General features: G+C 47.7%; 1 protein-coding gene across 12 annotated transcripts in view; it reads right to left on the bottom strand.

The window, feature by feature from the left end:
• Positions 1 to 4514: 4514 nt before the first annotated feature.
• Positions 4515 to 24046, bottom strand: part of LOC129383656 (uncharacterized) — a 62038-nt gene continuing 42506 nt past the window's right edge. For all 12 annotated transcript variants that reach the window (XM_055068306.2, XM_055068296.2, XM_055068302.1 and 9 more), the window contains one exon: positions 4515 to 7612. In XM_055068306.2, coding sequence (XP_054924281.1) covers positions 6663 to 7612 — 950 coding nt within the window. In that variant the 3' untranslated portion in view covers positions 4515 to 6662. The remainder of the gene's footprint in view (positions 7613 to 24046) is intronic.

The following is a 24046-nucleotide window of genomic DNA, read 5'->3' as shown; positions in this document are numbered from 1 at the left end:
GAGCTGAGGTCGCTGCCTACTCAAACTTTAAACGTTCTGTCTTGCAGGAACGCAGCAATAAAGTTGTGCATGTTGCCTTTGATACCCATTTCTTGTATCGCCTGCACGATAAAGGCATGGGGAAGGCTATCGAAAGCTTTCCTGATGTCCACCCCCACAACTATGCGAGGACACGAGGACGAGACATAGAGCACGTCCTCTTTTAGGCGGAGCATAATATCTCGAGTAGAAAGACCAGGCCGGAATTCGTATTGAGTGTGAAGCAGAAGACAATTTACCTCCAACCACGATATTAACCTTGCGTTCACCATGCTCTCCAAAAGTTTGCACAGAAATGACATAAGCGAAACTGGTCTTAAGTTTCCCAGGCAGTTCGGTGGTTTGTTCGGTTTCGGAATAGGCTTGACAATAAAGTGGCGCCATTCTAGTGGGAGAGTTCCTTCTTTCCATATACGGTTAAACTCCGCCAGAAGAGTAATTTTGCAACCTTCGATTGGGCTGCAACGATTCAATCAACTCCTGGTGTGCCATGGGTGTTAATTTTGCGTACGGAGTCTTCGAGCTCGCGGGCCGTGAAGGGCTGGTTTAGATCATCGTGTCCGTCTTGGTCATCGTCCCTCGCATAGGTTCTATTTATGGTACTATTTGACTGGGGAAAAAATATATCTGCCGCTTTCTCTGAGAGTTCGGCATTGGTGATGCCTTCTTTCAGGGCAACACGGGCTGCGGCGTCTGAGGTTTTACGTTGCCCAAGAAGAGATCTCAATATAGTCCACGCCCTGCTTGAATTAGTCGATCCGTTCAGTTGCTCGCACACCTGCATCCAATGCTCGGAAGCTAGCTCTCCTGCATACTTCTCGATTTCCTCTTGTAAAGAGCATGGTTTAGTTCGTAGTGTCCGGGGGTGCTCCTTCGCTCGATAAGAAGACAAAGTCTGGGCCTGTGGTTCCATAGATGCAGGAGGTGCCTATCCGAATAAGGTTGGTCCGGAGAAACCCGAAGCGTTTTAGTTGCTGTGCGCTTGGCACGCGTCATAGCTTGCGTTAAAAGTCAAGATTGTTAACTGGACCGTTTTCTTCTAGCAGCATCCGATATTTGTCCCGGTGCGTAATCGTACAATCCCGTTTTTAAGATGATGGGTGGCACGAGGGACCATTTGTTCTCACTGTGATGGCAATTGGAAGATGATCACTGCCAAGAGAGTCCTCTAGAAGTTTCCATTGGCAGGTTCTGGGTCTCGAGGACCATGTTAGGTCTGGCGTCATGTCTGCTTGCCTTGTGTCCTGTCCAAGCCTTGTATGGGATTGCGGCAGAATAAAGAGCGATAGTCCATAATGGTCAAACTCTTCCATGATACGACGACCGCGTGGGCTGCACTTATAGTTCCAGGCTACGTCTTGAGATTTGAAGTCTTGACAGATTAGAATTGTATCCTTGGGATAGATCTTCCGAAAATGTATGTAGCTAAAGTCCACCGAAGTGCCCTTAGTCTTCCTTCGTGCGTTTTCTGGACGTATGTACACAGAAAAAAACAATTATTATTCTTTCGGGCGTAAGTTGAATGCAGCATCCAGTAACATTAGCAACATTCGAACACCAAGGCTCAGTGTCGAGCTTTGTGTGGGTGAGTCTTCGATCCAGATACACAGCTGTGCACACAGGTGTGTCGGTGTCTTCGGGGAAGCCATAGCCCTCGTAGTATGGTAAGCGTGGCATAAAGCAGTTCATCTCCTGCAATGCCACGACGGCGAGTCTGAGACTTATGCGACAGGCCCCAGCGTAAAATCATGCCTGCTTTTTTCTTTGTGAAGGAGCGACAGTTCCACTGAATCACTGTTGGGACGGCTCCCCCCACATCCCGACCGTGACCGCAAACATTAACTTGAGTGATCAGCTGAGCCATGTTGTGTGTGAGCCATCTGCGTCGGAGCTATCTGTACAGACAGCAAAGGCGCCATATTAACTCATGCGGCCGTGGTAAGACCTCCGAAGGAGAGCGTTCCATTGTGCATCGGGCGCTGTATGATGGCGCGAACGCATGTTTCAATAGCTCGTTCTATCATCGTTTGTACCCTTGACACGATGTTATGTTCCATTTGTGCCAGGTGTGCAGAGAAGATGGCTTCGTAATCAGGATGAATTTGTGGTTTTGGCCGCGTTTCTAGCAGCTTATTCTGGCTCTGCTCTTGTGCCCCGACAGTGATAGTTTCATGGATTTGTCCATGAACACGTGCACCTTCATTTGCTGAGAGTGAGGCGGGGACAGACTGACCTGTAATTTTGGCGTGACTCGCATTCGCGTGTTCTAGCGCTTCGCTGTTAGCCATCTTGACGAAATTAGCAAAGGCATGTTTGCTGTGGTCGAAAAGCGGTTTATTTTCCGGCGGTATTGCAGGAGTTGATGGAGCGCGGGGAGGCCCAGTGTAAGAGTTGTTTCTCAGGGTCATTGTCTTTTGAGGGCGCTCATGAACTTGCAGTTGTGAACCCATGGAGTTCTGGCATTGCTTCTGAGGGCGTTTTGACTTCACGCGCAGCTGTTTGTTGATCTTTATGCTCTGAGGGCAGTCTTGAGCCGTTGCAAGGTGTTTACGCCCCTCAATTGCGGCATTTCGGCCCCTGGTTGGGACAGACCTCGTCACTGCCATGCAGCTTTCCGCCACATGTGGCACAACGCGGTCTGTTAAAATTCGGACAATGCTGTTTTCCGTGTCCTAATTTGTGGCACGTCTCACAAGTGTAGACCTGCGACTTGAACGGATAGACTAGTATTGTTAAACACCTGGGCCTGATTTTGTATGGAAGGCTAGTCCCTTTAAAAGTGACTACAGCGGTGCCTTCCTCCCCGATGGGGCGAGCGCTGATAATGTCGCACTTCCGGCAGTGCAGGTTCATGGTAAACTGCTCGGCAGAAATTTCTCCTGCGTTGCGGATAATGCCCCACATTTGATCTTTTTCTATGGCCTCGTATGCTTGAAATACAGTTGGCTTGCCATTTATTGGAAGCTGTATTAAAGACAGAAGGGCATCTCGTGTCGCGATGATCGGTGTCAACCGCTATTTGATTACTCCTGTCCAAATATCTCACCTGAACGATCGGGCCAGCTTCCGTTTAATGCGTTGAGGGAGCGTTGTGCATGTGATTCCAAAGTGCCTCACCGATAACAATGAAATTTTCATCCATGATTCTGCATGGCTCATGAGGTTTTAGGATCACAGTGCGAGCGTATGAACGGCGTTGAGTGAGCGTTCGCTTGTTTCTTCGCTGGATCGGGGCGTTTATATGTAACGGTTTTTCATGCTCCTTGTTCGCTGTCATCTTCGTGAGTAGACACCGAGTCCGAGTCATACGCATTAAACTATGGCGTTGCGTTGCCGTTGTAGTGAGAGACGCCATGACGAAACGCAGCCTTGGGTTTAGCTGCTGCAGCTGCAGCTATCGCGGACAGTGTTCCGCGTGCGCGTTTCTGCCCATGCTTGGCGGTGGGTACAGTGAGTAGGTTTGAGACGAGTAAATCATCGTACTTGCCTTTGCTCCCTCTTGGTGGCTCAGGATCAGCAAGTGGAGCGAATGGATTCACGTCTGGACGCAGCGGCGTCTTTCTCGAAGCGGTGGTGTCCACCATGGCATCGGTCGAGGTGCTCGTTGGGGTTGGCGCATTCTCTGGCGTGAGGGCGTCTTCAAACTGCTGTAACTCCATGTCCTCGGGTAATGGAACATTCAAAGCTGCCTCTGGGTAATCCATGACCACGGTCGATGCGACTTTTGGGCCCTAACGCCCAAAGTAACAGGAGGAGGAAGACAGTGACTGTCGGAGATAAAAATGCACACGTCTGTTCAACTCGGCCACCCGGTGGCTAGTCTCCTATGCCCATGGGGGTGACATTTATCATACTTTTGCTTCAGTTTGAGGTTTATTTCTGTACACATATTGTTTTAAGTGTTCGAAGGCTATTAGAATATAGTTGTATTGACAAAGTGCCTACTTTAACGTATCAAATGTTTGCACGCCCTTAATCGAAACAGTAAACCCTTGTATTTATTATCTTAAAAGCACGTCTTGTACACATTTTTGTCGGTGAGGAAATTCCTGATGAGAAACTAGTACAACTGCAATTCAGAAAGCATCTTTTTAAAATTTCGAAAAACAGGATTGGCCCAATTTCTATGCTTCTGCACACAAATGTATTACACAGTGCAGGCTTATAAGCTCAATTCAATATGTAAAGTTTATACAAATATTCCTACAAATATATGTCTCCCTAGTGCTTATAGAAATGCTGGTACATTAGTTGAAATAAAATGTAGGAATGACTTAAGCATGGTGGACTTGACATTAGACTCAAACATTAGATTACTCATCTATGTTACTTATAACAGGCTCCTTTTGTGTTAATAATGAAGTTCCAACAGCCGTCATTCAACTTCTCTTGCAGCCCCAGATATAATAAAATGCTAGCATCCCTATATTGCATGCCGTCAATAACTTATTGAAATATCAAGAACAGACAACGAATACTCACCAAACAATGCCATTTATTTGATGCTCTGATGAAACAGACATTGGAAAGCTAGCTTACTGAACAATCAATTCCTCTAAAAAAGTACCCATTTGTAAAATAAAAAAGGCACGAATAGAATAAGATCAAAAGAATCGACGATGAACAATGTAGACCAGAACCAAGAGCCAACAAATACATGAATTGGTCTAAGAGAACAAGTTCATATGTACCAAAGAGAATACTGAAAAAAAATAGGAGCCTTAAGAACACATCATTCACACATCTGTAGTGTAACAATTATTACAGTGAACGTACATAGTTTGTAGGGGCATGCAAACAGTAATTTTGAAGACACAAATGAACATCAATTACTTTTCAAATAATGAAAAGCCACAATATAACAAAGCAAATAGCTGTTTTTGCCGACTTCTTTTAATTAAAGTTTAAATGTATTTTGACTTTTTTCTCAGCTACAACGGCTTTATGTGGCTTAGTTCTCGTAAATCCTTTTGCTCTGTGTTCCATAACGTGTAGAGAAAAGATCTAGAGAAAATATGGTAACCCCAGAAAAGTGTTTCACAGACCCTTCAAGAGCAAGCTTCAGCTTGGGGGCTCCCATCTACATACATGGGAAAGGAGAGATCATTTTTCTTGACAACTACTCCACGAAACCAGATGAGGTTTGTTGCATATAAAAGAAATAGAATGTAGTGACTGTTGGTAGCGAATTTTTGATTTAGGCCATCAATCTTTTAATAGCTATTGTTGAAAATCACGAATTTTCAAAAAACGACACTATCAAATTTACAACTCTGGTAACTCAGCAATGAAAAATACTGCAATTCTGTAAAATGCTCCAAATAGGACACCTAAAGCGGACAATATTTAGATATGAAAGAAAGCGTTAAAATAAGCCACTAATAATTGAGTAGGACATCTGCAAAGTCCCTGTAAACAGTGTAACAAGTTGACAAGATATGCATTGATACATCAAATTTGTCTGCTTTGGAAAATCTAGCGTATGCAGTTTACAGAGCTACGATATCTATTCCAGGTGCAGAGTTAAAAATTTATAAAGTTTTTGCTTCAATTTTTTTAAAGATGAAAAATCTTTGCAAATTCCTGTGGTAACATTCAGGCCTTCAAACTAAATGATGCTTCCAGCAGTCACCAGAATTTAGCTTTTTCTCTCAAATGTAACAAATTTCGTTACAATCAGCCCACTGGTTATTTCAGAAAAGCATTTCTGCGTTTTACATGTATTTGAATAGGCGGCATCGAAGTTGGGCCCGAGTTAAAGCTTGCTCTCCGGAGCATGTGGAGACACTTGTCCTACCTGATGCAGTAGAACACTACGTAACATGCTACACGAATGTAGATTTTTAATTCAGACTCTAGTTCAACGAGATTGTTAAGACTACCCTACAGTATGGAAAAATGGAACAAATTGTTGTTGTAACAGTTTATTTGCCGAATTGTGCATTGCAGTATGTTTTGTGTGACACATTTGTTTTCATATATGTATAATGTGCATTAGTAATTAGCGTTAATTCTTTCGGTTTCAATTGTACGTGAGTATACATTCTGTTTCACTTGAATTCATTTTACACATATATGTATGTATATATTATATAAATGCATTATGTCTGACACTCGTGTTATTGGGACTTAGGCAATTCTAGCTTAATATGTAATACCTAACGCTATGCTCTGTCACTGCTTGTTAAAAAGGGCTGCGGACCTTGTCAAGCCATAAAAGGCTTTTTGTTCGCGGTCCTCAACATTGTGGTGTTGAAAATAAAGTGAATTGAATTGAATCATTGTGCTGTGCTCTCCAAGTCTGTTCAAGTGATGAGGACCTGAAGCAGGCAATGCAACTATATGGCCGGTCACTTGTATGAATGCACTGGTGTATCTTCAGGGCATTCTTCAACGAGAATCACTGAAGGCAGAGTGGGCAATGAAGTGGCGTCTCGCCTCATGTGTTTCCTAAGGTTGCCCTTTCGTGAAAATCTTCAAGAGCATGAAGGGCACTGATATGGCTTCTCGCCTGTGTGGGTGCGCAGGTGGGCTTGCAGGTGGCCCTTTTGTGAGAAGCTCCGAGTGCATGAAGGGCAGCCAAATAAATGGCTTCTCGCCTGTGTGGGTGTGCAGGTTGGCTTTCAGGCTGTCATTTCGTGAGATGCTCTGAGAGCATGAAGGGCAGTAAATGGCTTCTCGCCTGTGTGGGTGCGCATGTGGGCTTTCAGCTTGGACTTTTGTGAGAAGCTCCGAGTGCATGAAGGGCAGCCAAATGGCTTCTCGCCTGTGTGGGTGCGCAGGTGGTCTTTCAGGTGGGACTTTCGTGAGAAGCTCTGAGAGCATGAAGGGCAGTCAAATGGCTTCTCGCCTGTGTGGGTGCGCAGGTGGTCTTTCAGGTTTATTTTTCGTGAGAAGCCCCGAGAGCATGAAGGGCACTGATATGGCTTCTCGCCTGTGTGGGTGCGCAGGTGGGCTTTCAGGCGGCCCTTTTCTGAGAAGCTCCGAGAGCATGAAGGGCAGTCAAATGGCTTCTCGCCTGTGTGGGTGCGCAAGTGGCCTATCAAATGGTGCTTTTCTGAGAAGCTCCGAGAGCATGAAGGGCAGTCAAATGGCTTCTCGCCTGTGTGGGTGCGCAGGTGGGTTTTCAGGTGGTGCTTTCCTGAGAAGCTCCGAGAGCATGAAGGGCAGTCAAATGGCTTCTCGCCTGTGTGGGTGCGCAGGTGGGCTTTCATGTAGCTCTTTTGTGAGAAGCTCCGAGAGCATGAAGGGCAGTCAAATGGCTTCTCGCCTGTGTGGGTGCGCAGGTGGGCATTCAGGTGGGACTTTTGTGAGAAGCTCCGAGAGCATGAAGGGCAGTCAAATGGCTTCTCGCCTGTGTGAGTCCGCAAATGGACATTCAGATAACACTTGTGTGAGAAGCTCCGAGAGCATGAAGGGCAATGAAATGGCTTCTCGCCAGTATGGATGCTGGCATGTGCTTCCAGAAGAAATAGTTCATCAGCCACATAGTCACATAGCTGACATCGGTGGAGGCATCCTTGCTTTGAGTTGTCAAATTTGGTAGTTGACGGAGAAATTGAAGGCCCCAATGCTGCACAAATAAAAGAAGTAAATATTTTTTAGGAAATGCCAAAAACAAACACAGATGCTAACTTTATTGACAAGCTATCTTTTTCATTTGATTTGGGAGATCTTCAGGGTGACCTTAAGTATGATGAAACAAAGAACTAATGGTCATTTTTATTTACTCAATATTTCTGCATTTGAATGCTTCATGACCCTGTTTGTGAAGTCCTTATAAAAGGGATTTTTCAGAAAGCTAAAGAATTACAAAGTGACAGAATGTGGAGTGCTTGACTACTCTCTCCTATGACCCTTAGAGAACACTTCAAAAATGCTTTGACCAAGCCTGCCCTCATATCCTCAATGATCACTTGACGCCCGGTAACCACATTAGGCACTTGCAAAATTTGTTATGATTCGCTGGCACAACAAATTTGTTTTATACGAGACTTCATCAGTGAGTTTTTTCTTCACCACACATTGAACTTTGGCAATGTTATCTTAAGTCGAGATTGCAAGGAGCCGGCTAGGAAATTCCGCAGTTTTCCTCACATAATCTGCCAACACCTACAACCCGCATCCTCTTTCAGAACAGCCCAGAAAGAAAAAAAGAATAATATGCGTCTATAACCCATGGTAACAACTGCATACGCAACCCCTAGATGTTTAAAAAACAGCATCCATTTGGGGATAAACCACTTGTCCATGTCATATCTTAAGCCAATGACTGCTTTACTGTTTCCGGAGAAGGGAATTGGGCCGGTGAACACGGCCTATCGTGGCCCAAGTTCTACTTTTCCAGCATCATGTGCACTATTCACTAACTGCTAAATGCAAAATGGCGACCCACACAGAGGAGGAAAATGACCGACCGTGCAGGAGAGAAGGGAGATTCAACACACAGGGGTGAAAATAGGGTGGGATTCCCCAGGAGATAGCGAAAGTATGAGTACTTGAGAACCTTGCCCTGAAGTGTGGCTTTGGGGCAGCGCACGCTGTGTTGTCATGGAGTGAAACTTCAAATCCAAATTCCAGTAATTCACACCCCGATCCTGACCTTACAGTAATTTTTTTACGATGTTTGGTGCAGCTTAGAGATGTAAAAATACGGCAACTTCTTTTGGAGTGTGCTCTGCTCCTTCTGCTCTGCCATCGCAAAATATTGGCAAATGATTGCAGGAACCGACAAGGAATGGTATGCTCCCTTTGCAAAGCGCAGTGAATTTTAACACACTAGCAGGTGAAGGTATTGTAGTATTTGCGAAGGGAGGCACCAAGCACCATCGGTGGCTCCGAAGCAATGACGCACACACTAGTTTCATATCGTGCCCACCTTACCCCTGAGTTGCAGCGAGGGTGCTTTATATATATATATATATATATATATATATATATATATATATATATAACTTAACAGGCATGTTCGTCTCAGCAACATGGACACGGCGTTTCGAAAAGGGCCACTAGCGCAAGGCACCCACAGATTGAAAAACTGACGGAGTGAGACAAACATGAACGTCAGCTTCTTTCTCCGTGCTGGCACAGAACTGGCGCCGAAGTGCTCCCGTACAACACACTTTGGAACGGTGCGGTGGGTTGCTCCACCAACCTCTTCCTATTTTAATGCCCAATGTCCTACCATTATTTCCAATAAACAAACTTCCTGAAACCCTATTGTGAACTTTGTTTTTGTACGCCCTTGTTTCTAGTTTACCTAGCTTTTCCCAAACTTCAAGTCGCCTTTTACTAATCTCCATTCCGGACATGGTTATTTTCCCCCTGCTCTTGATGAACCGAAGGGCTTCAAGGACGCTAGTGATTCCTAAACCGACCGCTGCACAGATATCTTCACAATCTAATATACCATGCTCCATTGCTCCATGCTCCATTCCTCTCCTTGCTCCTCTCACTGGCGGCACCTCCTCCCCTTGCTCCGGCAAGGAGAGGAGGCGGTGGGTTGCACCACCAAGCTCTTGCTACTATACTGCTTAATATCCTACCTAGGTTGAAAAAAGAAAAAAAAAACGATTTCCCACAAACAAATTTTCTGACCCCCTATTGTGAACTTTGCTTTTGTACGTCTCAGTTTTTTGTCGTTTCCCTACTTTTCTTCCACCAATTTTCCTACCACCTCTTACTAATCTCTATTGCGGACATGTGTACTTTTCACTTGCTCTCGCTGAACCCAAGGGCTTCAAGGCCAGTGGTGGCTACGTCAACCACTGGGAAGATGTCTTCACATTCTAATATAGTCGACCCCGACTATATCGAATCCTTTTACATCGAATTATTCTATATATCGAACAATTTCTGGACACGGTATAGTTACAACGAGTATATATAGCAAAAATTACGCTAACATCGAACAAAAATAGCAGCGACTCCCGATATATCGAATGTCGGTTGGCAGAAAGTGCCCCCGGAAGTTGGCTTTCCCTCGTGCTGACGGAAAAACTCGGCGGCGCGGCTCCAACCAACCGGTCTCCTTAACGTGAACACGCTGCCTCGGACGAGCCATCGACATCCCCCTGCTAAATATGATCCTGGCCCGCCCGCAGCGCTTGCTCAGACAGCCAACCAGAGGCTCTTGTGCTCTCGTTGTGCAAGACGCCGAAAGATGCCGGAAGTGCGAGTTGTCTTGCTGCTTTTCTGGTTCATTGGGTGCGTGCTATGTGGGCCTTCTCCCACAGTGTTGGTGTGATGAAGCGGCAGAATTCGCCCTTCGTCGTGAAGCTCGAAATAATAAATCGGGTCAAACGCGGTGAGAAGTCGGATATCCCCTCAGTGTACAAGATTCCGAGGAGCACTCTCATCACGATCATGAAGAATAAGGGGGAGATTAGGGCTAAAGCGGCCAAACTCGCGACCCAATGCTTGTGGCGTGCACTGTGCACTAGTCCGCTGCTTCTACACGAATGCGGAAAGTTGCGGCCTCAGCTGCTCCAACTCCTTTGACAATGTGCAAAAGTGCTTGCGTCGTAGGCAGCGAAATTACTCCAGCAGAAGAAAATATAGGACTATTTCGTGCAAAACTAAGCTAGTTTCATTAATAAAGTAATTTTATAAATGGAATGTGCTTTTATGACATCCAATTATTTAGCAGGCTTATATCGAATTATGCTCTATATCGAACTGATAGGCATTTTTTTTTCGAATTCGTTATAGCCGGGTTCGACTGTAAAACACGCTCTATCGTTTCCCTACTGTACCGCAGCAAGCACATGCTTCTTCTGCCTTATTATATCTCGCTTTATAAGTGCGTGTTCCAAGGCATTCTGATCTCGCTTCAAAATGTAATGAGCTTCCCTTTGAGTTATCATAAATTGTTTCTTTTCTGATTTAGCTTTTTCCTCTTACGTAGTTGCTCATGGTAGGTTTCTTTATTTATTGCCACCACCCATGAGATTATTTCAGTTTCTGACTTTTCGCTTGATGTTCTTTGTTGCTCTGTTCCTCACCACACAGGCCGCATACTTGCTGGTAAGCTTCCAAGTTCTTTTCCTCCACTATGAATGAATGTTATTCTTGTACAAACACCTGAACACTCTCCCAGTCTATTCACTTTCTTCCATATTCCTCAGTCATTATTCACGATTAATTTGTCTGTGAGCTTCCCTCACCTCAAAACTTGTCCAGCCCATATCACTCTGGATAGCTTCATTTATAGTCTTCCCGTGAGTGCCCAATGCGAGGCGTCCTGCTGACCTTTGGTTCCAATCGAGTCCCAATTGTATCCCTGATTTCAAGCAAACAACTGCATTTCGAAATGTAAGTCTTGGAACCATTAGATCTTTCCACATACCCCACAGCACCTCGCACCTATTGTATCTCCCTAGTGCTCTGTGTTTCGTTATGGCCGCATTTCTCTTCCGCTTTATTCTTTTTTCCTGTGTCTCCTTACATTTATTGCCTTCATTTATCTGTGTACCAAGGTGTTTATATTCTTTTACGCAATATATTTCCTGGTGCTGTCTGTCACTGTCTGTTCGCTGTTTTCAATTAATACTATTGCACCTCATTTTTTAACACTACATTTCAGACTTAACTTATGGCCTTCCTGTCCACAGAATTGGCCAGACAATGCATGTCACTTTGCGTGTTAGCTAGCAACGCAATGTCGTCCGCATAAAATAAACCTGGAAGCTGCTGCTCTACTACTGTACCGGCCTGCTTGTATGAGAGATTAAACCCAATATTACTTCATTCTAGCCCTTTTCCCTCCTCACCATGAACATCATAAACAGCAGTGGGGATAACGGGCACCCTTGCCTCAGTGACATGTTGATATCAACCTTCTCCTCACTCCTCATCCCTTCCCATTCATCGCAAACTGTATTTTCTAGGTAAATCACTCTTATAAGCTGTAGACAGTCGTCGCCTATGCCTTCCTGTTATGGGGATCAACCGGAACCCCGCATGCCACCATGTTGAATTACGCTGGCTTGAGGCTTGTTTGGAACCGCTGGTGGCTTCAATTGGATTGGTGTCGCAGCTAGGTGTCATGAGCCACCACCCGATTTCAAGGGTTAAGCCTTATCCATCCATCGATCCTGAACGGTTACCATTGCCACTTGTGTGCGGCGTGCGTCTCCCGGGATATTCTCGCCTTTCGGAAGTGAATTTTTGCTGTGTGTTCTAGACACTATGGCCTCGCCTCACGCCTCTCCGCTGAACTTTGCAAAGAAGAAACGCGGCAACTACACCACCTTAACTTTGGAAAAGAAAGCTGCGATCATTGAACTCATGGAGAAAGGACGGACGCTAGCTGACGTGGTGAAGCAGTTCCAGCTGTCCAAGCAAGCAGTTTCAGATTACATCCGAAACAAGAGCAAGATACTGTCTGCCTTCGAGAATTCACTCGAAAGAAAAAACCGGACAGCAAGGGTGATCATCTGCATCTAGAAGACGCATTTAAATTGTGGCTTGAAGGGATGCGGACAAAGAATTTTCCAGTTTCTGGTGACACGCTTGAACAGAAGGCCAAAGATCTCGCCATCAAGATGAACATTGAGAACTTGAACATTGAGAAGTTCACTGACGCATGGCTCCGCAGCTTTAGGAAAAGGCATGGAGTATCCTTTAAGAAGATGTGCGGTGACAGTGGAGCCGTCAGCCAGGCAGGCTGTGGTGGCAGAATACTGCCGCAATGATTTGATCTTTGTCCTGCAAAATTACAGCCCTGAGGACATTTTTAATTGCGATGAAACGGTTTTATTCTTTAGGATATCCAAATGGTCCAGCAGCATATGCTGCTGGACCATTTGCTGTATTTCTCAGGTGATCCAAGTACCGGAGGGCGGCTCAGCAAAGAAATAATTACAGTTATGGTCGGTGCGAACGCGACCGGTACCGAGAAAATTCCACTTCTTGTGATTGGAAAGTTGCAAAACCCCAGGTGCTTCAAGGGCCCCAGAAACCTGCCAGTATGGTACATGAGCAATTTAAAGGCACGGATTACGCAATCATTATTCGAGGGTTACCTGCGCCGCATGGACGGAATGTTTCAATCCCAGCAATGCCAAGTGATTTTTGTCGACAAATGCGCAGCCCATGGCGCTGCAGACAATCTCCAGGCCATTCGGCTGGAATTTTTGCCCCCGAATACCACGAGTGTGCTACACCCCATGGGCCAGGGCGAGATACAAAATCTTAAAAGCACTCTACCGTGCCAGTCTGCTTCGCCGCACAATCCTGTGCATCGACAACGAAAAAGTGCACACCGTGAACCTCTTCACGGCAGTCTGCATGCTTGCTGATTCGTGGAAGGCCGTTCAGCCGGCAACGATAGCAAATAGGCACGCTGGATTTTGCGCTGCTGAACCTTGAACTGTGCGCGGAGCCTACTCACCACGATATCGTGATAAAAGTGCTTACGCTTCAAAATGATTCCGGATCCGATGCTTCAGCTGTCCTCAACTAACGACATGGGACATTAACAGTGCGCTGACGTTGCTGTCAAATGTGTACGACCAGAGGACGACCCTCGCGCAAATACAAGAGGATGTTGTCGCAAGCAGGTGCAAAATGAGGCAAGGGAGAATCCGTGACTATTTAAAAGTTGATCCGCAAATATAAAGTTCATTTTTCCTATTCACAAGTTTTTTCGGACTATTGTTCTATTCGGACATTTTTCCCAGCCCATTGTAGTCTGAGAAATCGGTCGGCGACTAAATATAACTGAGTGCAGCATTTCGACACAATTTCACATGTTGTCATAGTTATTCGCAATTACATAAATATATATATATATATATATATATATATAGAGAGAGAGAGAGAGAGAGACAAAGAGAGCACAAATCGTTTGTGGTTTGACCCTCCCCCCACTCAATGAGACATAGTTGGTATACCACTGTTACCAGTTCCATCCTGCTGGTGTCGGTGATGTTTGCGGTGGATGGACGTGTTTTTCCAGGGCCCCGTGGCATCGACGAAAACATGGAGTTTTTTGTACATGCTTTGAGCTTGCTTCTGTTTTTGATTTCCTGATTCTTTAGCCTTTAAATAGTAATTGACTAGTTTTCTTTTTGTGTATTTTTGTGTGTGTGTGTTGTGTATATTTAGTTCTCCAGGATAGCCACAGCATCCATTCGCGAAACGTGTTTCAACACGTGCAACCGTTTTGGGACGTTAGCCTTTGTAGCTTTTAAATAGTAGTTTGGAAGTCGCAATACCATTAGCTATTAGTGGTTGCAGTCTGTGTGCATTGGTATCGGTAGTACTGCTTTGGTAGGACAGTAAGAGCGTGTTTGAACACGTGTGAACACGTGTCGTACCTTAAGTCTGTGTGGCAATTATTGCTTCTAAATCATTGGTGATAACTACTTTGCAGCATTTTAAGGATCTAGATTCTGTGCGTATAGGACTTTGCTAGAAGGCACATGCTCTGAAAGCTTTGGTGGTTGTATTAGAAAAAGCGAAGTGCAACACATGGCAAGAAAGATGGTAAAGCGTGCAGTGTACAGGGAGTCCCCCAAGGTAGACAAGGGGCCGGATGAGAACAGGGAGGAAATCATGTCATTCGCCAGACACTGTGATGTCAATGCTAGGCTGAAGAAAATGGGGGCTTTCCAGGATGAGCTTGAGAAACAGGTCAAAGAGCTGGAGCGTGATGGACAGAAGGTGGTGGAAAAAAGACCAAGCCGCCGAAGAAAAGCCGCATAGGGCCGCCATCGTGAAGGAGAATGGTCGCGACAATGCAACGCAGTCTGCCAACATGACAGGAGAGGGAGCGTCAACAAAGCACGTGGAAGGTATGCAAAGTAGGGTGCGAGTACCTGGAAAGAGCTTCACCTATCTTGATGCGACCACAAATGAAAAGCAGGAACGCAGATGTCAATGCCCTTGTCAAATCCAAACCACACAGAAACCTCCCCCTTTTCCCTTCCCACTTTCAATAAAGTTTACCACCAGCACGACCAGAAAAGCATGCCAAAGGGAAGCAGGGAGAGGCCTCGGCAATAGGAGAGAGTGAAAGGATGATTATCGCCGGCGACTCAAACCTGGCTAGGTGCTCAGAGGCAACTGTGGAGAGGGTGAAAGCTGAAAAAAGAGTGGCGGTAGGCATATTTCCAAGAGTGACATTAGGCACTGCCATGGAGCAAGCAAAAGCAAAGCTTGCGGGAATAGCCCACGGACGCGACCTTGTCGTAGTCGCAGGTGGGCTAAATAACGTCCCAAACAAAAAAGACTAGCCCAGCCGTTGGCAAAGGAGGCAGACGACTTGTGTGAGCTGTCTCCTCAGGTGCAGATCGTGGTGTGCATGGTGCCGGATGTGCCTGCACGTGACAGTAACGTACAAAGAGCCATAGTGGCTACTAATGAGGCTATATGGACTATGAGCCGAGAGAAAGGTTTCGACATTGTACAGGGTGTCTACCAAGTTTGACATTTCCAAATTCCCTGAGTTTTCCAGGTTTACCCTGAGTGCCTTTGCAAGATTCCCAGAGTGATGCAGAACTATGTTTAATGTCAAGACGGGCTGAAACCATATCACCCGATGCTGTCACTCTCTAGTAAGCATATGAATTTTCTTTAAAAAAAGAACGACTTAATCCAATTTGAATACTGAGTAGTGTTTATGTAATGCAAACAGAGAATAGACGGGAGGGGTTAGTAAAAAGCACAGCAAATAAAACGTCTGAAAAAAATTGCAAATTGAGTCGGACATTTTCAAATACTAATGAAAAAGAGATGCATACAGAAGCAAATATTTTCGATTATGAGCTATTTCTATCAATTGATAGCAAGCTCAGTGGTATGAGGCCCGAATTTTGTCACAATTTAGATTTTCAACAGCTCGTAAGTCAACCTCCACTGTCCTAACATACTCTCAGCCCTGTTGTGCCATTACCACAAGCCCAGATTCCGAATCTGCAAGATGCAGAATTTATCCTGCGAGCGCCCTTTGGACAAACCCGGGGCTGCGCCGAAAGGCACAGCGCCCTAATTCTCCCTTGACAAGTCAAGATGCTGAGCCGTCAGGCAGTGGTGTTGTCCGGAGAAGCATCGGCGGGCAACGTGTTCAAACGTGTCGCCAAGTGCCAGACAGCCCGGCGCCGTACCTCCCCTTGCCTGGAGGTCACCGCGCCCGCCAATTTTGAACGGGGTGGCCAGCGCGGTCGCTGGTTGGACCTCTCGGACGACCGTCGAGTGCTCACTTTGTATTGGGCCGTTTGAGTGACAATGGTTTTGGGGGCTTATAAGCCGAGGCGCGCCGCCTGAAAAACCGGATCCGCCGACCCACCGGGAGCAGAGTGCCGCTCTCGACTGGAGTGAGATGAGTCACGCGTTTTCGCCGGACGTCGCCGTGCGGGAACAGTCGCGTTTGCCGTGAGCTCTCGGCCCCAGTGCCGACCCCTTCATGTCCTGTATAATGACCTGTATATAGTGTATAAAGTCCCTTTTGTTATTCTCACCGACGCCTGACTCGGAGTCTTCGCTACCAACGCTCTGTCACGAAACGGGTGACGAGCGCTACGGGACCGCCTCAAAGTCGGAATAGTGGTGGCACCAGTGCAAAGTCGTAACAGCCCGCACATGACGCCTCAGTGTTGTGTTTCACTGCTTCAAAAAGTTTATTTTGGCTTGGATGAAAGACACCTGTATCTCGGAATCAACCAACATTGTTTTTTGAGCTCAAGGTCCTTCAAAACGGTGGCAGCACGCTTCCATTCCCATTCTTTCCTCAATGCATAGGTCCTTTCTGTTCTTGTCCTCCTTCCGCCACTCGTTCGCCCCACGGACCATTTGAAGCATCATCTTGGTCAATTGCACAGTCCACGTCCGATTTTCCGAACTCCCTAGGGGCCGCCAAAACGTCCGAAAAATCGGCCAGTTGGAAAAAATAAACGCATGTCATTTACTGCCCTTAAGGGCTCAAACCGCCGTAGGCACATTCGAAAACGCTCTGAAGGCCGGTCAGTACACGTATTAGGCAAATTGGTGCTCGTACTGTGACAGGGCAGACCGGGTGCACGCGCGTATAATTAAGGAATACATACTGTGTCCGGTGGCATAGCCGCTTCCCACGCTTGTTATGATTCACTGCAATACTTTTACATATGCTTCACTAAGTAACATTTCCGTACGGAGGCGAAGCTGACTTTCGGGAACCGGCATTATGCAACGCACTGTGCTTTCCAAGCTTCTAAGCCAATCGCGAAGACCACAAAGGCGGAGTCCGTGCCATTGCTGACAGCAGCGACTTCTTTAAAAACAAAACACGGCACCCAATGGCAAGAAGCTTCATAGCGAACGTCGAAGCAGCTAGGCCTAGCGTTGCTGCAGTGGTGGCTACGGCTGCCAGCGAATCTGCATGCGAGAGCGCCGGTTCGAGGCGGCGAGGTAATCAAAATGGCAGCGGTGGTGGCTTCGATTAACGCCGTTTTGGACCTGCGATTAAGGCAAAACGTCCGGAAAATCGGACGTCGAAGAGTTCTTGCGTCTGAAATTTTTGACGTTCTGATACATTGATTCTATGGGCTACGTGGTGGTACCGCGAATCCATCCAAATTATCGGGAATCCGGAAAGTCGGTTGTTGACTGTACACTGGCAACTCCTACAGCCGACGACAGACAATCAATGACGATTCATTACGATTCCTGTCTGTTACTCGAGCCAGCATTACCACGACTTTCGACCATTTCAATAAAATTACAGCAAGTTTTCCCTGATAGAGGCACACATTCCCTGAGTTTTTCCAAACTACTCAAAATCCCTGAGGATGCCTGGTTTTCCCGGTTGGTAGACACCCTGTTGTAAAGTAAACAGGGAGGTGAAAAGGTGTGGTGGTTTCCAATGAGACGGGGTCTACTTCAACCACAGGCTTGGACGAGAAGTGAGCTGGCGACTTGCTGGTCGTGCGGTTGCTTTTTTAAGGGGCCCACGGACGATCAGGAGGCCAGTGTAAGTAGTGATGAAGAAGGTCCCCCTAAAGAAACCTCGGAATAGCATAATTGTAAAATAAAAGCAAAAGGAGGAAAACAAGAAAGAGAGCTCGCCATGCAAAGGCTACATGAACATGCAGGCCGGCAGAAGAAAGGAGACGTGGGTAGAGATTGAAGAGCAGTTAAATAAAGAACAAATAGGGGTGTATTCGGTTACAGAAACACACCAATTAGAGAATCGAAAGAGCCACCAGTGATTGACAATTATGTTTGGGAAGGGTGCAACAGAAATAAATCTCAAAGAAAGGGAGAGGGAGTCGGAACGCTCATTCATCAGGGAGTCAAATGGAAAATAATAAATTAAAAATGTCAAGAGCATCTATGGTTGTCATGTACAATTAGTGGAAAGAAAACTTAGCTGCAGGCGTAACGAACTTGTGGACCGGAAATAATTGCAGAGAGAAGAATCAAGAGTTAGTGGAATGTCTAAATGCCAATATCAAGGATTTCGGGAATGGTGCCCAAATTATTCCATTAGGTGACATGAATGCCCACATACAGGACCTATATGGCTTACTAACAACAATGGGAAGTCAATGCTAGATCTTTGTAAGCAACATAACCTCGTTATCGTGAATACAGGGCCTAAGTATGACAGGCAGACCACGTGGGAAGTGGAAAACCGGCATTCGACAATTGATTACTGCCGGCTGATAGAAGGAATTCATGATTAGTTGAGAGAAATGGTCATTGACGAGGGAGGGTATAGTAGCATAGGCAGTGACCATAAACGCGTCATTTTAAAGCTGGTTAGTTAATTTGGGTTTAATGGCGCAAGAGCGACTAAGGCCATGCTGTGTCAGCCACAAGATATTGTTACGTGTGGAAAAACACAGATGACAGAGGCTACATACAGGGTATTTACACTGGAGCCAGGCCACCAGGCCGACACTCGCCCGCGCCAAGGGCACAGACCGACTTCGTCGTCGTTCTCGCGGCAACTCGTCACTTGAGCATCGCTCGATGATATCGTAATACTACCCCCCGGTGCAAAAGCGCCGTCACGGTGCTGCTAAATATCAAAGGCGCGTGGAAAGTTGTAGGGTTTGAGTCGGGCGACGTGGACAATGTCAGTGGTTGTCACAGCGGAGGACGTAGTGGGCGTGTCTAGAGCGATTTCGTAGGTGACAACGGTTACTTGGCGAAGCACACGATATGGGCCTGTGTAGCAGGAAAGCAGTTTTTCACTAAGGCCAACTTTACGCGATGGTGACCAAAGCAACACGAGGGCGCCGGGCACAAAATGGACATCACGGTGATGGAAGTCGTAGCGTTGCTTTTGTTTGCCTTGAGAGACTTGTGAGGTGCGCGCAAGTTGGCGAGCATGGTCAGCATGGGCGATAACATCACGGGCATAAGCGCTAGTTGAACCTGTGATGGACGGAAGCACAGTGTCCAGTGGTAGCGTTGGTTCACGGCCATACAAGAGGTAAAAAGGCGAAAAGCCAGCAGTTTCAAGACGGGAAGAATTATACGCAAATGTAATGCCAGGTAGAGCCTGGCCCCAGTCACAGTCGTCGTCTGAAACGTATTTAGATAGCATGTCTGTAAGGGTGCGGTTCAAACGCTCAGTGAGGCCGTTCGTTTCAGGGTGGTAGGAGGTGGTAAAATTATGCTGTATTGAGCAAGCACGCATGATGTCGTCAATGACTTCGACTAAGAACGTACGGCCACGGTCTGTTAGCAATTGACGCGGAGCACCATGAATCAAAATGATATCATGCAGGAGGAAGTCCGCAACATCAGTTGCGCAACTAGTCGGAAGAGCGCGGGTTACATAGCAGGTCGCGTAGTCCACCGCGACCGCAACCCACTTCTTTCCTGATATAGACTCTGGAAATGGGCCGAGACGGTCTAAGCCGACACGATGGAAGGGCTCGGCAGGGATGTCGAGCGGCTGCAGGTAACCAGCGGGGGGCTGGGAAGGCTTCTTGCATCGTTGGCAAAGTTCACAAGCGGCGACGTAACGTCGTACAGAACGGGCAAGGTCCAGCCAGAAAAAACGGCGCCGTACACGGTCACAGGTTCGAGATACGCCAAGGTGTCCTGTTGTTGGTGCGTCGTGGAGCTCTTCTAGAACAGTTGAGCGGAGGTGTTTAGGTATGACAAGTAGAAACTCAGAGCCGTCCGGATGAAGGTTACGACGGTACACAGTACCGTCGCGGAGGACGAAGAGGCGTAGAGTGGCGTTGGCCAGAGAGTGTTCAAAACGGTCGATGAGTGCTCTGATGTAGGCGTCGTCGGCGAAATGAAGCACCTGCGACAAAGAGAATACACAAGCAACACTGGTAATATTGGAGGAGTCAGGGTCGTCAACAGGGTAACGCGACAAGCTGTCAGAGTCTTGGTGCAGGCGGCAGCCTTGTAGACCACGGAATACGAAAATTCTTGTAGTCTCAAAGCCCATCGACCAAGCCTGCCTGTAGGATCTTTTAGGGATGAGAGCCAGCAGAGAGCATGATGGTCAGTGACTATGGAAAAGGGGCGACCGTAGAGGTAAGGACGGAACTTCGCAACCGCCCAGACTACAGCAAGGCATTCTCTTTCCGTAATGGAATAGTTGCGCTCCGATGGTGTGAGGAGGCGGCTCGCATAAGCAATAACGCGACCCTGGCCACGCTGACGCTGGGCTAAGACGGCAACTACGCCATGACCGCTGGCATCTGTACGTAATTCAGTAGGGGCATCAGGGTCGAAGTGGGCGAGAATGGGTGGTGAGGAGAGATGAGTGACGAGACGAGAGAAGGCGGCGGCTTCTGCAGTACCCCACGAGAATTGTACGCCTTTCTTCAAAAGATTAGTGAGAGGTCTAGCAATTGCCGCAAAATCTTGAACAAAACGACGAAAATACGAGCATAGCCCGACAAAACTTAGAACGTCTGCGGCTGTCTTCGGAACCGGAAAGTCTCGGACAGCGCTGAGTTTTGTCGGGATTAGGGTGTACTCCGGAAGCGTCAACGAGATGGCCCAGAAGAGTAATTTGGCGGCGGCAGAAACGACATTTCCACAAGTTAAGTTGCAGCTTCGCCTTTCGAAATACATCAAGTATAGCTGTTAGACGCTCAAGGTGAGTGTCGAACGTGGGCGAGAAGACGATGACGTCGTCGAGGTAGCAGAGACATGTGGACCATTTGAAACCACGGAGCAAGGAGTCCATCATACGCTCAAAGGTGGCAGGGGCGTTGCATAATCCAAACGGCATTACATTAAATTGGTATAGGCTATCAGGTGTGATGAACGCGGTTTTTTCTCCGTCCATATCATCAACAGCAATCTGCCAGTATCCAGAACGAAGATCAATAGACGAGAAGTAGCTGGAACCATGGAGGCATTCAAGGGCGTCGTCTATGCGTGGGAGCGGGTAGACGTCCTTCTTAGTAATGTTGTTCAGATGGCGGTAGTCTACACAGAAGCGCCACGTGCCATCCTTCTTCTTAACCAAGACTACAGGTGACGCCCAGGGACTCGAGGAAGGATCAATGATGTTTTTGTCTAGCATTTTGTTGACTTCACTTTGAATTACTTGACGTTCCGACGCAGAAACTCGATACGGTCGTCACTGAAAAGGAGTAGCATCGCCAGTAAGAATTCGATGCTTGTCCGCGAGCATCTGGCCTAAAGGAGGATCGTCGAAGTCGAAAATCTCTGTGTAGGACGATAATAGTTCGTAAAGGTCTTCAGCCTGCGCAGAAGACAGGTCCGTCGCAACCATTTTCTGTATCTTGGGATCGGCGGCCGAGGCTGGCACGATGGGCCTGCTAAGCTCGCAAGAAGCATCGGTCGATAAAGTTGCCACGTGATGGTCGCCAACACAATCAACGTTGGCAAGGCAAATACCTTGCGGTAGAATTTGCTTTGCCAATCCAAAGTTAAAGATAGGCATGAAACTGCGGTTCGCAGTAATAGTAAGTATACTGTGAGGCACGGTAACGTCATACTGTAGTGGAATGTCGGGCAGAGGAGTGACGCGGTACTCGCCATCAGGGACTGGTGGGGAAGACAAGAGTTCAATATAGGCTATTGATTTTGGCGGCAGGCGAATAAAGCCGATGGGGCGTAGGCGGCACTGGGGTGTGTCAGAAGGTTCAGCGAGAATCGGCAACTCAAGGCGAAGGGTACTGGAAGAGCAGCCAATAAGAGCAGAATGCGCGGAGAGAAAATCGAGGCCGAGAATGAGGTCGTGGGGGCAATGAGCAATCACGGTGAAGAGGACAGGAGTGTGGCGGCCGGCGATGCTGACACGTGCCGTACACATGCCGATGATAGGCACAGTACCGCCATCCGCAACGCGGACGACGCGTGCCGACGCTGGGGCGAGGAGCTTGTTCAGTCGTCGTCGGAACTCAGCACTGATAATAGAAAGATGCGCACCTGTATCGATGAGTGCCGTGACAGGATAGCCATCAACGTCAACGTCAAGAAGGTTTTGGTTCGTGTGTAACGTGAGCAGAGGATTTGAGGGCAGGGTGGACAACGCAGCTTCGATCACCTCCAGAAGCTGCAGTGCCTAGTTTTCCGGCTGGATCCGGGAGGCGATAGGCGACGGAGAGAAGCGACGGCGTTGGGGCGAACGAGACTGATGGCGTCGAGGTGAGGGAGAGCGGCTGTAGCGAAGGTTCGGTGCAGGAGCATCAGCGGCAATGGGTTCATGGCGGGTGGTATAGGGAACAGAAGGTCCAAAGGGGCGGGAATGAGCAGCGGTGTATATCCGAGGAGGTGGTGGCTATCGGTTGCGGCAGTGACGAGCGACGTGCCCGATGCGACAGCAGTGAAAGCAGATCGGCCTGTCATCAAGGGTACGCTATTCGGACGGGTTGCGGCGAGATGTGGCAGAAAAGGACTGCCGGGGACGAGGAGGGCTGCTAGAGAACTGGGGAACCGTGGGTGGAGACTATGAACACACGGAGTTAAGACCCATGTTCTGAAATTCCTGTCTGACGATGGCCTGAATCAGCGCAATCGTGGTTGCTGGTGGATCGGGAGGCGTCGTGGAGAAAGCTGGCAAACAGGCGGCCTCGAGCTCGCGGCGAACAATACGGGTTACATCGTCACAGGGGGTGGTCTGACGCGGTCGACCCTCACATGTCGACGTAGTAGCAGTGTTGGGTAGCCGCGTGATGTGATGTGTGATACGGCGGCTCTTAGCTTGTTCAAGGAGACGGCATTCTTTGATGATGGCGTCGATAGTCGAGACGTGACCGAAAACAAGCAAATTGAAGGCATCGTCGACGATGCCTTTTAGCACATGCGACACTTTATCTGCTTCAGACATCGTACCGTCAGGTTTGCGGCAGAGAGCCAAGACGTCGAGGATGTATGAAACAAACGGCTCTGTAGATGTCTGAACACGAGACGCAAGAGCCTTTCTCGCGGCAGCCTTGCGCCCAATGGGGTCGCCGAACAGTTCCCTGAGCTTTTCTTTGAAACTGTCCCAACTATTTATCTCGTCGTCATGCGATTGGTGCCACACGCGTGGGGTTCCGCCGAGATGAAAGATGACATTGGCGAGCATGATCGTTGGATCCCAGCTGTTATTAGCACTGGCGCGTGTTCATAGAGCTTGATCCATTCGTCAACGTCCTCTCCCTCCAGGCCAGAGAACACACCAGGGTCGCGATGTTGGGCAACCGTGATGATTGGAGCAGTCGGACAAGCCGAAGCCGTTGCAGAGGCTGTCTCGTAACCAGGAGGCATGGTGACAAGCTCGGTGTGCCGACCACTCCGGAGTTCCGTGGTGAGGACGGGGATCGCTGGCCTCCACCAGAATGTTACGTGTGGAAAAACACAGATGAAAGAGGCTATATACAGGGTATTTACACTGGAGCCAGACCACCAGGACGACTGTCAGGAGTGACAATCATAAAGAAAGAAAGAAGACGAGGAAGAAAGAGTGAAGCGAGCGGGTGGAGCCGCCATCTTGGAGAAGGGGCGCGCGCAGGGAAGGACGTGGTGGCCGGGCGCAGCGTTCCAGGGGAAGACGGCCGGAGATTGCCTCTCTGGGTCCTGCCCCAGT

Source organism: Dermacentor andersoni, chromosome 8 (assembly GCF_023375885.2).
Source record: "Dermacentor andersoni chromosome 8, qqDerAnde1_hic_scaffold, whole genome shotgun sequence".
NCBI lineage: Eukaryota > Metazoa > Arthropoda > Arachnida > Ixodida > Ixodidae > Dermacentor > Dermacentor andersoni.
The sequence above is the reverse complement of the archived record's forward strand: the minus strand, read 5'-3'. Positions and strand labels throughout refer to the sequence as shown.